The 12,245-nt window shown below is 43.6% G+C and overlaps 2 protein-coding genes across 3 annotated transcripts; both read left to right on the top strand.

The window, feature by feature from the left end:
• Positions 1 to 264: 264 nt before the first annotated feature.
• On the top strand, positions 265 to 3,769 carry acd (ACD shelterin complex subunit and telomerase recruitment factor). 2 transcript variants are annotated; one of them, XM_079502194.1, is made up of 2 exons: positions 265 to 508; positions 861 to 3,769. In XM_079502194.1, the coding sequence occupies exon 2, from the start codon at positions 862 to 864 to the stop codon at positions 2,647 to 2,649; it is 1,788 nt and encodes a 595-aa protein (XP_079358320.1). In that variant the 5' UTR covers positions 265 to 508; position 861; the 3' UTR covers positions 2,650 to 3,769. The 2 variants fall into 2 exon arrangements, with proteins under 2 accessions (XP_079358320.1, XP_079358321.1); XM_079502195.1 differs by having other exon boundaries at positions 265 to 520.
• A 2,109-nt stretch (positions 3,770 to 5,878) lies between these two features.
• On the top strand, positions 5,879 to 7,493 carry foxl1 (forkhead box L1). The gene has a single exon (XM_079500952.1). It carries the CDS (start codon positions 6,010 to 6,012, stop codon positions 7,348 to 7,350), a length of 1,341 nt encoding a protein of 446 aa, XP_079357078.1. The 5' UTR covers positions 5,879 to 6,009; the 3' UTR covers positions 7,351 to 7,493.
• The last annotated feature ends 4,752 nt before the right edge of the window (positions 7,494 to 12,245 follow it).

Here is a 12,245-nt window from a genome sequence, read left to right as displayed (position 1 = left end):
AAAGAAGCGAGCCCTTCTCACGAGCTCGTAGAACTGCTATTTGCAAAAGAAATGTTGAGAAATGTGGGGTCCCAAATATGCATGTTTTCAGATGAGGGTCCGCAGACAAATATATATTAATTTCATAATTTGGGGGCCCTTGACTTGAAAATGAAACACTGCAACTTTACAGAAAAATAATCCCAAAGTCGCTTATAATTAGCGGACATGGCACACGCCCCTGTCCCGCCTACACCACGGTACGCTAATATATTCTGTTTTATGTTCGGTGAAATTTGAATGGCGTTTGGTCAGAATTTGATCAGAATTCTGGCACAACGTTAAAAAATATATCCCTCGTTTTGGTCTGAAATTGATTATTTTATTTGCTGAACTTTAACGATTTTCAATGGTAGGAAAGGAACCACATACATTTGCACATTCTTTTGGGGGGACTACTATTGGAGTTACACCACTACAACCAACAACAACAAAAGAGTCCACCGTCGACAACTTTCAAAGAAGCTGTGTAAGGAATAAGGTTTGATTGATTGATTGTATGATGATTTCCTGTCTTTGGCTATATAGAAGTGTATATTTGTACGTCTCTAAATGTTATGATGAATTGAAAACGGTGAACCCTCTTGTAAACAAGTATAATGCTTTATGGTGTCGTCCACTCACAGTTAACAGTTTTTGTATTGAGTTGTGCTTGAAATGTACTGTAATTCTGCAAACTGTTAATAAATACTTAAATCAATCAATCAATCAACACTTGGTCCAAAAGGGATAGCACCAAAAGAAAAGTCCATGCAGTCTTGTTTCCATTTAGACAACACAAATCAATATCATCAATAACAAAAATCAATATCTCATTACAGGATGCCTCCATCTATGACAAAACTCGAGCCCTGGATAGAAAAGCTGATCCTCAGTTATGGCACAGAGCAGCAGAAGACAAAAAGCGGACGGCTCAAAGCTCACGTTGTCGGAGTGGGACCGATGGCTCTGTCTCAACAAGCCCAGGGCCAGGGAGCGCAGGGGGCGCCAACGGACTTGCTCTTTCTTTCCGACGGGGTTGTACAGATGCCAGCTCTTCTAACGGCATCTGCCTGGGAGGATCTCCAGGAACGAGAAGACAGAGACTGTCTCTCCAGCCTCATCGACACGACGGTGTGCATGCAGTCGTACTGTCTGCAGTTTCACATGAACCCGGAGCAGACCCGCTGCAGGTTCTTCGTGTCCGTCGGTAAGTTGGCCACTGTCGCAGCGGGACCGCCTAACGACGTTACGCCTTCTTGTACGATGCTTGCCCCTGTCAGGCAGCAGATTTGTAAAACATGGGGATCTCTGTTGCCTGACTTGCCTCATGGCCCAAGTGCCTCTCAGAATACCCAGTGTGGTTTTGATTTGTCCAATTTGCTGGGAGCATGGCAGCACGACGCTATGAACTCCGTACTGGACAGTATTCAGAACGGGCTGAGGGTGGCGCCTCCTTTCCCCGTGTCCAGCCCGCAGCCTTCTACTTCCTCCTGCAACGCACCTACCACCAGCCACCACGCAGACACATACACAGGCTGGGATGCTGACAGAATCAGATATAAATCTGTGGAGCAGTTCAGCATCCCTGCATGTCATCTTCTTATGCCAGAGGAAGAGGTTCAACGGCCACAAATTGCTTTAGAACAAGGGAGCGAGACACCGAGTGGAATCCTCAATCCCCCGGAAGACACAATTACTGATTTACCAAATACTGTTCAACCGATTCTTGGTCATTTTAATACCAATGCATTCCCTCCTGAGATTCTAGAGAGGGGCTCTCTGGGCAGTGAGGACACACTGTCCCTGCAGGATGATGTACTAAATGAAGACGCAATTACAGAGTCGAATCCTTGGGATGCTTTTTCTCCGCCATTTGCAATGCTGACATCTTCGTGCTCGGGTGAATCCACAACTTCAGAAGCCATCCCACCCAAGGCCCTGACTGATACTACTGGAATTACAGTCCAGCTGGGGGGTGTTCCCTTGGTAGCCATCACACAAATGTCCTCCAAAGGTTCATCAGAGACTTCCCAGACATCAAAAGAAGAGACCTCCGGCATTCCCCCGTACCAGAAACCACAGTCCACAACACCCTGCCTTGTTCCTGTGTCCAATTCTTCTTCAGCTTCTGGGAGTGCAACAGAACCTATGGGCAGGACCTTGATGTTGAATCGCTGTTCCCCTCTCCTGGTGTCGGATCAAGAAAACCTGCAGGAGGTGGAGGAGGAAATGGAGACACGGGAAGAGGTTGCACAGAGGAAATGTAGGACTGTAAAGCGAAAGATTAATCACAGCCGTTCAGACACGTCGTTGACTGCCTTGGAGGGGAAGGAGGAGGGAGTCCCCTCTTCCGGGAGCCCTTCCTCTTGGCTGTTTCAAACACAGAGGGCTTCCAGGTCCGAAGCAAGGAGCCGTTTAAAGCAAACAAAATCTACGGGGACTGTCTCAGGTGTGCACTCCACTGTTCATAGTGACGGTACACAATTCTCATATGCATATAAATATACTGGCCAACTATTGCAGGATCTCAGCAAATTCAAAGTTGCCGATGACGTGCTGCACTGGGCAGTAAAGTACCTTACAGTTCAGACAGCTCATACCGATAAAGCTTTGGTTTCTGAACAGTAGATCTAGGGCTATATTTTGCGCCACCCCTTAACCCTAAACTTATTTGCCATTTTTTACTATTTTAACCCATTTAGGCCTGACCTCAAAAATTAAAAAAAATCTTCTAAATCCTCCAGTTTTCTGAAATAAATATTTTCACGATTTTTCAAAAATAGCAGACCTACAAGCTCGTAGCGCGCCACTCGGTGGCGCGCTATGAGCTTGTAGATCTGCTATTTTTCAATAGCTAAATTATAACATAATGTTTAAAACACCAAAAGGGGTTCCCGCCCAAAATGGGTTAAAATAGTTCAAATAGCTGATCTACAAGCTCACAACATGTAGATGTAGAATAGATCGGCTAGTTGAACTATTTTAAATTTATTTTCAAAATAGTAAAAAAAAAAAAAAGGCAAATAAGTTTAGGGATAAGGGAGGCGCAAGATGGAGCCCCTATTCCTCAAATGTGTCACGCAGCTATTGCTATGGTGTCTCCTTTTATACGACGAGAGAATGTTTTTTTGTCTGCCCACTTCTTCTCAGGTCAAAAGTAGTAAAGGAACAATTCAAATTAAAAAGTAAATGTCACTTGACTTCACATGTTGGATCATTCATTCTATATACTGTCCTAGAGAGTCCTTAAGGTTATCAATTATTTAAATTGTGCTGAAATTCAAGTGATAGGAGTGAATTGTATCCAGTTCTGTTTTGGGGGAGTGTCAACATTACCTGGGGCTTTGTACATACAAATGTTCAAAATGTTCTGTTTTAGCAACTGTTATTCATGTGCTGTTGAAGAAAGGTAGATATGGCTTGATGAATCTAGCTTTTGTAACATTCAAGGCAGAGCAGCAAAGTCTTTCATAAGAAGTGATTGCAGTTACTCTTCTTGAGTAGCCTGTTGTTTTAAGAATAAATTCTCTCTTTGTCCAGGAGATGTCGCTAATTACCTTACATTTCCTAAAACTTTCGCCCCTCCATGCTTTTCTATTTTAATTTGAGATGTGCCAAATAGTTTGACAAACTTGATTCATGTTGATCGAAAAAGGTGTTTCTTAAATTATGTCCCCATTCATAATATATAATATACAACAATAGACCAACATGTTACTGCCTTAGAATAAGTGCAGCAATAGAATTAATCAGCATGTATTATGATCAATTGATCAATTTCATCATCACAACTTCTAAGAGATATCTGCACTGTAAAAATGTGATTCTTAGATAGCCTAATATTGATAATAGTAAGGACTCTTGAGAGCTTAAAATGAAACCAAATGGACCCGTAAGTGTCCATTTGGTTTCATTTCATGCTCTGTCTAAAGAGTTAAAGATCTATAAGGGTCAATTTGGTTACCAACCCACCATTATGGGGACCAGCTGGGACCTCCTCAAGGACCGCTGATGATCCCCGGACCACTGGTTTGAAACCACTGATTTTACACCTTCAGCTGATTTTGTCACGACTCACCGTCACGAGGAACAGAGGTTGCCGTTCCAGCAGCCATCATGGCCACAGTTGGACATCAGTGGTTCCCAAAGTGGGATCTGGGGACCCCTAGGGGTTCTTGAGGGAGTTCCAGGGGTCCCCATGCTAAGTGATCGTTAGTGGACCCGTTCCATTTGTACACTGATTTTACAATATACATTGGGGGGTCCCAGATAGAAATGCCATTAAATAGGGACTGTATAGCCTAATTCAGGTCAAACCAGGGACCCTTGAAATGAAAATGGTTGAAAATGTAGGGGTCCTTGGCATATATTTTACTTAGCAGATTAATGAGTATCATTGTGGGGGTCCTTGACATGAAAAGGTTTGAGAACCACTGCTTTACATATATTCTGCATGATACTCTTGCCAAAAAAAAAAAAACATACGGTAGGCCTATATACTTTTATTTTTATTTTGTGAAAATGTGGATGAGAGTTGTCAACCCATTTGCCAATGGTGGCCATTTTCTGGTTCCATCGTTCCAGACACCATTCATTTTTTTCCCATAGTGATTTCCAAAAATAATTCTATCAATTATTTTCATCCTAAAGTGAATCATGCATAAAACATTTGATTTGAAAAAAGTATTGATGATTCACCAGGATGGCATAATTCTAGACAAATTCATTTATATAAATATTGTTGGAAATCTCTATATGGGAAAAATGAATGGAATCTGGAACGATGGAACCAGAAAATGGCTGGCTGCCCAAGACTGGACACTCACTGCATCAGAATGAAAAGCAATTTCGCCCACATGCTAGCTACACATGCACGCTCGCATTACTTTTGGGTATATATTTCTTGATGAATCACTGTCCGTTCAGAAGAAAAGAAAAACAACTGCGAGAAAACTTTCGGAGTTTATACACCGAAACCTCGAAACTCTTAATGTAAGCAAGGCCCAGCTGCGCGCACTTGTAAAGTTGTTATAATCCCCCTTCGCCCTATAAACAGGAAAATACATAATATAAAGCATCATGTAGCCAGTACGCATCTACAAATAATATACTTTAACATTCCGCCAAGTTTGTCCTTTTAAGGAAATTGCGACTGCAATTCCTTGCAGCTGTTGATAAAGCAATTAAAACGCCTCGTTTAAGTTTTTTTCCCCTCTCAAAGTCGGATGAAAAAATGAGATAACCAAAGTGAATATCTGCCACCATATTGTGGAATGCAAAGTCATTCATGCGATTTTGTTATTTTCAGCAGCAATATCCCTAGCTTATAGGCTTATATTTTGTTGGACGGGCGATAGAGACACGAGGGGGTTGACACAAAGTTAAAAGAAACTGTTTAACTTTATTTTCCTTTTTATTCACTTTGTTTTCATTTCGGCTAACCCAAAGCAACTCCCAGAAAAAGGGACTCCGGCAATGTTTGCTTGTTCTCTCTGTGTGAGCAACTCTCAGCGTCAAGGGTGGACGTGATATTTCAAACAGCACATCAGTGCGTTTATGTATTGGGTGCCCGGAAATTTTTCCAAATAAACACAGCTTGATTCGACTTGGGTGGGCAGACTTATCAACAGACTAATTCTATAAACAGATGAGGGAATAACCCGGCACCTCATTGGTCGGGGGGGACACGCGGGTCTCCGACTGTGTGCGCAATGAAATTTTAATTAATGTGGGTGGGCTTGAGAACACAACGACTGTTTATGATGGACAATTTATTTCCCCGCAGCGCAAAGTCAACATAACACACACAAACGGTACAACAATTATTTAACATTTTTTCCTAGGAGCCTCATGAGGCCATAGCATGCAGCGGGACGCAGTCAGTCAGTGCAGGAGGAGGAGGAGGAGAGGCGCTCTTGGCGCAGCGACCGTGGACTTGAACCGGGACAGACACGTTGGTTCCTCGGCGTCATCATCATCATCATCACCATGACTCTGTACCACAGTCGCCTGCAGCAGCTCGGACTCGGACTGCCCGCGTCGGCGCTGAGCATCCCCAACCCCGGAGCCTCGCTGATCTACCTGTACGGAGGGGACGGCGGCGGGATCGTGCCGGCTCTGAGCTTCGTCCAGGCGCGCCAGCAGGAGCCGCCGCAGAAGCCGCCGTACAGCTACATAGCGCTGATCGCCATGGCCATCAAGAGCGCGCCGGAGAAGCGCGCCACGCTCAGCGGCATCTACGGGTTCATCATGGAGAGCTTCCCGTTCTACCACGACAACAAGCAGGGCTGGCAGAACTCCATCCGCCACAACCTCTCGCTGAACGAGTGCTTCATCAAGGTGCCCCGGGAGAAGGGCCGGCCGGGCAAAGGCAGCTACTGGACCCTGGACACCAAGTGCCTGGACATGTTCGAGAACGGCAACTACAGGCGGAGGAAGAGAAAGCTGAAGAACCAACAACAACAAGACGCGGTCGACGGTACCAAGTCTTGTCACAACAAGCGCAGCAAGAGCTCGGGGTCTTCTCACCACCACCACCATCACCACCACAACCACCCCGCCCCCGGTGCTGTCAAACACCAGAGTGACTCTCAACCGAGGAGACCGACAGCTATGTCAGACAGCGAAAGCACCTTGGACACGGAGAAGATGGACATACAGTCACAGCAGCAGGGACATTATTTACAACGGCGAAACGCGGATTCAAAACCACCATCAGTCCTCGTTGAGTTCAACCACACCGAGCCGAAGCAGAATAACGCGATGCCCGGCGCGCCGCAGAGACTTAAATTGTCCGCGAACGGAGGAGATTCCCAGGCGAGCGGCAGCAGCGAGTCCACGCAGTCGAGGTCGGTGTTTGGCGCGCCGGCACATCCTCCTCCAGACGCGCGCCTCGGAGGAGCGCAGGAGCACGCACCGTGGCTAGACAGCAGCGCGCGCGCACCTGTACCTGCAGAGAGGCTGCCTCTGGACAATAACGACGAAGAACCTTGCAGGTCCGCGTTCAGTGGAAGAAGTGACATGATGAATGGGAACAAAAACGGTTTATTTGCACGGGACAGAGTGAAAGGAAACGTGTCCAGTAACAACAGCAGCAGCTCTGGTAACAGAAGCACGGACAAATCGAAGGGTTTTAGCATTGACAGCATATTATCCAGAGATGGCTTCACTTCTTCGGAGACAGCCGCAGAGCGCCTGCACGGCCCTCATGCCTTCAGTCCGGCTGTGGTCTTGGGCGCGACGCGCGCGCATCAGCTGTACCAAATGGGGTTCCCCTTTTGTTCTTACCTGTCACTCACGTGCTCCGACAAAGTTTTACATTACAAATAATAATAATAATAGCCCATAATACAAATATTTGTTTACTTTTACGCACGAATTACGCGCGCGTAGATTTACCACCCGACGAATTTCGACTACAATAATTTTGCGCTGTCTTTCTTTGAAGACAAGTCAGCTTTTTTTTACCCAGCTGTCTGCTAATGTGTAAAAAAGGAAAAGAAAATATAAAGTGCCACAGTCTGTGTGACAATTGTACATGCTTGTTCGGTCATTTGTTTTCTGTTTCCAAATGCCTGTTGCTTTTTTAGAACTATACACACATATGCGAAATGTGCATGTTTGACATCCAGCAAAAACTTTCAAGTGCATGCGGATGTTGTCATTGTTCATGTAAATGTTTATGAAAACTTCATAACAGGAAAGCTTTACAGTAAATGTATATGTCGTTCATATATAACTGTATATTGAAGTTTGGCGACGTCAAGACAAGTAGCTTTTTATAGGCTTGAATTTCAAAATGATCTTACACCCTGCAGGTTTGTTAATTCTGAATTAAAATAAAGTTTAGTTTGGTAAATGAGTGGCACAATGCAGTTTATTTAACTTTGGAAGAAAAACAAGTTGAATGGAAGAAGAAGCTTCGGGAGCAGTTTCTGAAGACGTGGCTCTTTCAGGCCTGTTGAATGAAAATATAATTTCATGCATGGTAAAGCTGGAATAAGCATCATTATAAAGGGACATGGGTCACACACAGTGGCAAGAGTGAGTTCATCTTTTATTTCTTCTTTCCATCAATGAGACAAATAAGGTTTCGGCTATCCACTGGAAAGCTGGAATAAGACACTACACTAAAACAGAATTATGCCAATGAAATGATGAAGATATAGCTGATCTTGGGCCATTTGACAATCTTTATGGGTAGATTTTTACACTTTTGGAGTAAAATCAACGTAAGAATTTGCAGTGTAAGTGACTTTTAAATCTGGATTCTTAAATAATGTGAATAATAATTGTAAAAATTGCACATCATCTGTTGTGAAGCTATATAGATCTCTTATTTTCCCTATTTGCAATGAAACAAAGTTGCTATAGGGCTTATAAATGCTTAAGAAAATGTCCTACAGTCTGTTTTTCTTTTACAAATCAATCCCTGACATCCTTCACATTTGTGGTGCAGTCAAAATGAATGTGGAATGGCAAGGATTGAAAAGCTCTAGTTTTAAATCAAATCAATATTTATTGGGAAAAGGAAAGATGCTGATGTCCTAAAATGGCACAAATTCTTTTACCATACATTCCTCTGTGCTCGATCTGAAAATTATTTATATTTATATATAAAATACCTACCTAGACTCATGACCCTAAGCCCGGGTGACACCTGCACTAAATCAGAGGACTCTGATGACAGCATCACTGCAAACAGAGAACACCCACGTCTAAATATAGGCCTATGGCTTAGACACACTTCTCTGAAAAGCTGCACTCTGCGAGCCTGCACTGTGCGAATCAGGAATGTTTGTTGAAATAAATAAACCTCCCCACATTTGAGGAGAGGAACTCACAATCACAAGCATTTCCTGTGTATAGGATTCTTTTGGGAAGAAGTGTAAATAAAACGTCACGGCGAAAACCTTTGAGGGGAAAGGAGAGAGGGAAAGAATCAGAGAGAGAGAGAGAGAGACGGGGCCCGTGATTATTTAACTTCTATCACAGTTTAACAAAGCGTGCAAAAGTGGTTGCTCAGCACCTCGACTCTTTGGGACTCTGCGCTGGGTCCATTTATTATTAATTAACTCATAGCCTAATCATAATGAATCCATTGGTTTATGCTGGCCTACATCCAGAGGGCTCCTCAAAGCAGTGTAAATTAATTAATGTTGACATACGTAGCAGCAGATACAGTACTGTTAACTGTTTTAACAGTAAAAGATCCTCAAGAAGCTCCAGGAAAAGGGGAAATCATTCCTGTCACACATGTACATACTGTATGTTATCACAAAACTGATAAAAGACAAACATTTGTGGTGGACTACATGGTTAGAGATCCTTATAATTGAATGATAAGGATCGTGCAAATCCATATTAAGAGTTGTTTGAATCAATGAGTATATAGGCCTATAAATCTGACCATTTTCACACTTTAATTTTTGAAATAATAAAGTGCGCTATAGCAGCAGCAACCTTTATTTATTTATTTGCCAAAAGGCAAAATAAACATACATGCGTTATAGCAGCTGTATTATTGTCTTATGACTGTTGGGGAAGAAAAACAGTTAAGCCATTTTGGGCGGGAACCCCTTTTGGTGTTAGCATTATGTTATGCTTTAGCTATTGAAAAATACCAGATCTACAAGCTCATAGCGCGCCACCGAGTGGCGCGCTACGAACTTGTAGGTCTGCTATTTTTGAAAAATCGAAGAACAACTGACATAGAAACATAGCTTTTTCAGAAAACTGTCAGGATGTAGAAGACATTTTTAGAATCTGATCTCAGGTCAAAAACAGTTAACATAACAGTGTGTAATTGGGAAGCAGACGGAAACATCCTCGGTTCATTTCTCTCCGAGTGTAAAAAATGGACCCTTGAACACCCTTGGGTCCATTTCGAATGAATCACAGTGAAGATTGTTTGTAGTGCGTATGAAAAGGAGTAAGATAGAAAGACAGAGGACAGAGGACAAATCAGGGATTATATGTGACAGATGCTTCTGAAACATTAATTCTGAATTAATGTTTCAAATTATGTTTCAATTTATTTAATTATTATTATTATTATTATTTTATTATTAAAAATCATCATCAACCTTAACTGATATCCTTATTTTCCATCCCCATTGATTTGATTAATCATACTCTTTTCTTTGTTAAATTTTTATCCCATGCATGATTTTGTAACCCATTTCTTCCACCCAGTGTTATCTAATGTAATCCTGGGCTCTGCACTCCCTCTGCCAAACTGGGGAGAGCAACAGACTGCCGTTCTTTTCACCTGTCAGGGTGCCCCGACTGGCCAGGGGGAGGCAGTTTAGAGACCAGGATTACTGCATGTTTTTTGTGAGGTGGTATGGTACTCTACCTATCTCTATAGGAGACACAGGGAGAACATGCAAACTCCACACAGAAAGGCCCTTACGCCAACCCCACCTCGGGTATATGGGCACTGATAACGAGGAGGAGATTACACACCCACAGCGTCTCCAGCGGGACTCGAACCATGAAGGACCTCAGCTGTGAGGCAACAGCACTATACCGACTGTGCCACGTGACTCTTTTTTATTGTTAATCTTTCTTATGTGTGCTAGTAATTCTGGAATGGGTAATGTTAGGGTCACTGTTGTATAAGTATAAGATTCAAATGTTTGATACAAAATGTGAGCTAAAACCTGTCTGGTAAATTATGAAAAATGAAAAGTCACTGCAGGTCATTCTCAATCCAGGTGTGTATCGACGCAGACGCTCCTCAGAATCGCCACAGTAAACAAACTTTGACATGCGGCCACTTGCAGCCGAATGATGTCAAAGCCAATAAGCAGTGACCAACAATATTAGGCCTATATGAAAGAGAGACAGGAAACCGAGGACAGAATGAGTGGGAAGGACATCACAAGGATGCTATAGTGAGTGACACGTCATGGACACCATGGAATGGAAGTAAACACTGGGGTCCCGGGTCTGGTGTGAATGCAAAAACCTGGGTATTAATACCTTTGGTGCATGTGTATATTCTGTACACACATCAAACCAAGTGTTCAATATCCCATGTCAAGGCCTGGGCCATGGCTCAGTGGTCCAGGCACCTTGGCTGGTAATCCAGTCTGGCAGTGTGCCGCGGGTTCGACTCCCGATCCCGACGGCCCTTACTGCATGTCTTCCCCCCATCTCTCTCCCCATTTCCTGTCAGCCTACTGTCTGTCCCTCCATAAAATATATAAAATAAAGGCAAAAGCCACAAAAAAAAACATTTATAAAAAAAAATATCCCACGTCAATCCCGTGTTTTCTGTGCAAAAGGTGGATGTTCCTCCACTTGGGTGCTTGGACTGACGGTAACATGTCATCGTTAGTCCGACCCATTACTAACACTATCCCAAAACCTAAGCCTATAACCTCAGTCTTAACCGGACATTTAGGTCAGACCCTAACCTCAGTCTTAACCGGCCACGTAGGTCGGACCCTAACCTCAGTCCTAACCGGACATTTAGGTCGGACTAACTGGATGTTGGATTTATAGACAGTCCCCGGACTGACATGCACTATAAATCTATAGGACACTGTTGGCACCTTCGGGTGCGTGGACTTAAGTGCAATTACACACATACACATCACATCACGCAACGCAACATCATTTGCACCTGTATATGAAATCCACCTGCGGGCTGCGCATTGTCACCTATCCCGTTTGTGATTTTCATGGACAGGATCTCGAGGCAAAGTCGTGGCGGAGAGGGTATTCGGCTTGGTGAGCTAAAGGTTGCATCACTGCTTTTTGCAGATGATGTGGTTTTGATGGTACCATCGGTCCAAGACCTTCAGCTCTCACTGGACCGAGTGTACAGAGGCTGGGATGATGATCAGCCGGCGTCTCCAAATCTGAGGCTATGGTTCTCAGCAGGAAACCGGTGGATTGTGCAGTCCGGGTAGGGAATGAGGCATTACCCCAGGTGAATGAGTTTAACTTTTTCTCTGCTTTATACGTTTATAATCGTAGCTAAAGCTAAAGGTACTAAAGGTGCTAACTACGTACATGTTCGTAGACAACCGTATACTCCATATACGTATGAAAGCGGCAGGGGTGGTATTGCAGTCGCTGTACTGCACTGTTGTGACGAAAAGAGAGCTGAGCCAGAAGGCAAAGCTCTCTGTCTACCGAGCAATCTTCGTTCCTACTCTCACCTATGGTCATGAAGTGTGGGTCATGACCGAAAGAATAAGGTCGCTCGCTAA

Source organism: Electrona antarctica (genome assembly GCF_951216825.1).
Source record: "Electrona antarctica genome assembly, chromosome: 5".
NCBI classification, from domain to species: domain Eukaryota; kingdom Metazoa; phylum Chordata; class Actinopteri; order Myctophiformes; family Myctophidae; genus Electrona; species Electrona antarctica.
Note: the sequence above shows the minus strand (reverse complement) of the source record. Positions and strands in the feature narration are given on the sequence as shown.

Coding starts and splice junctions, on each gene's coding strand:
- acd (XM_079502194.1), top strand. CDS start 862: ATGCCTCCATCTATGACAAAACTCGAGCCCTGGATAGAAAAGCTGATC.
- foxl1 (XM_079500952.1), top strand. CDS start 6,010: ATGACTCTGTACCACAGTCGCCTGCAGCAGCTCGGACTCGGACTGCCC.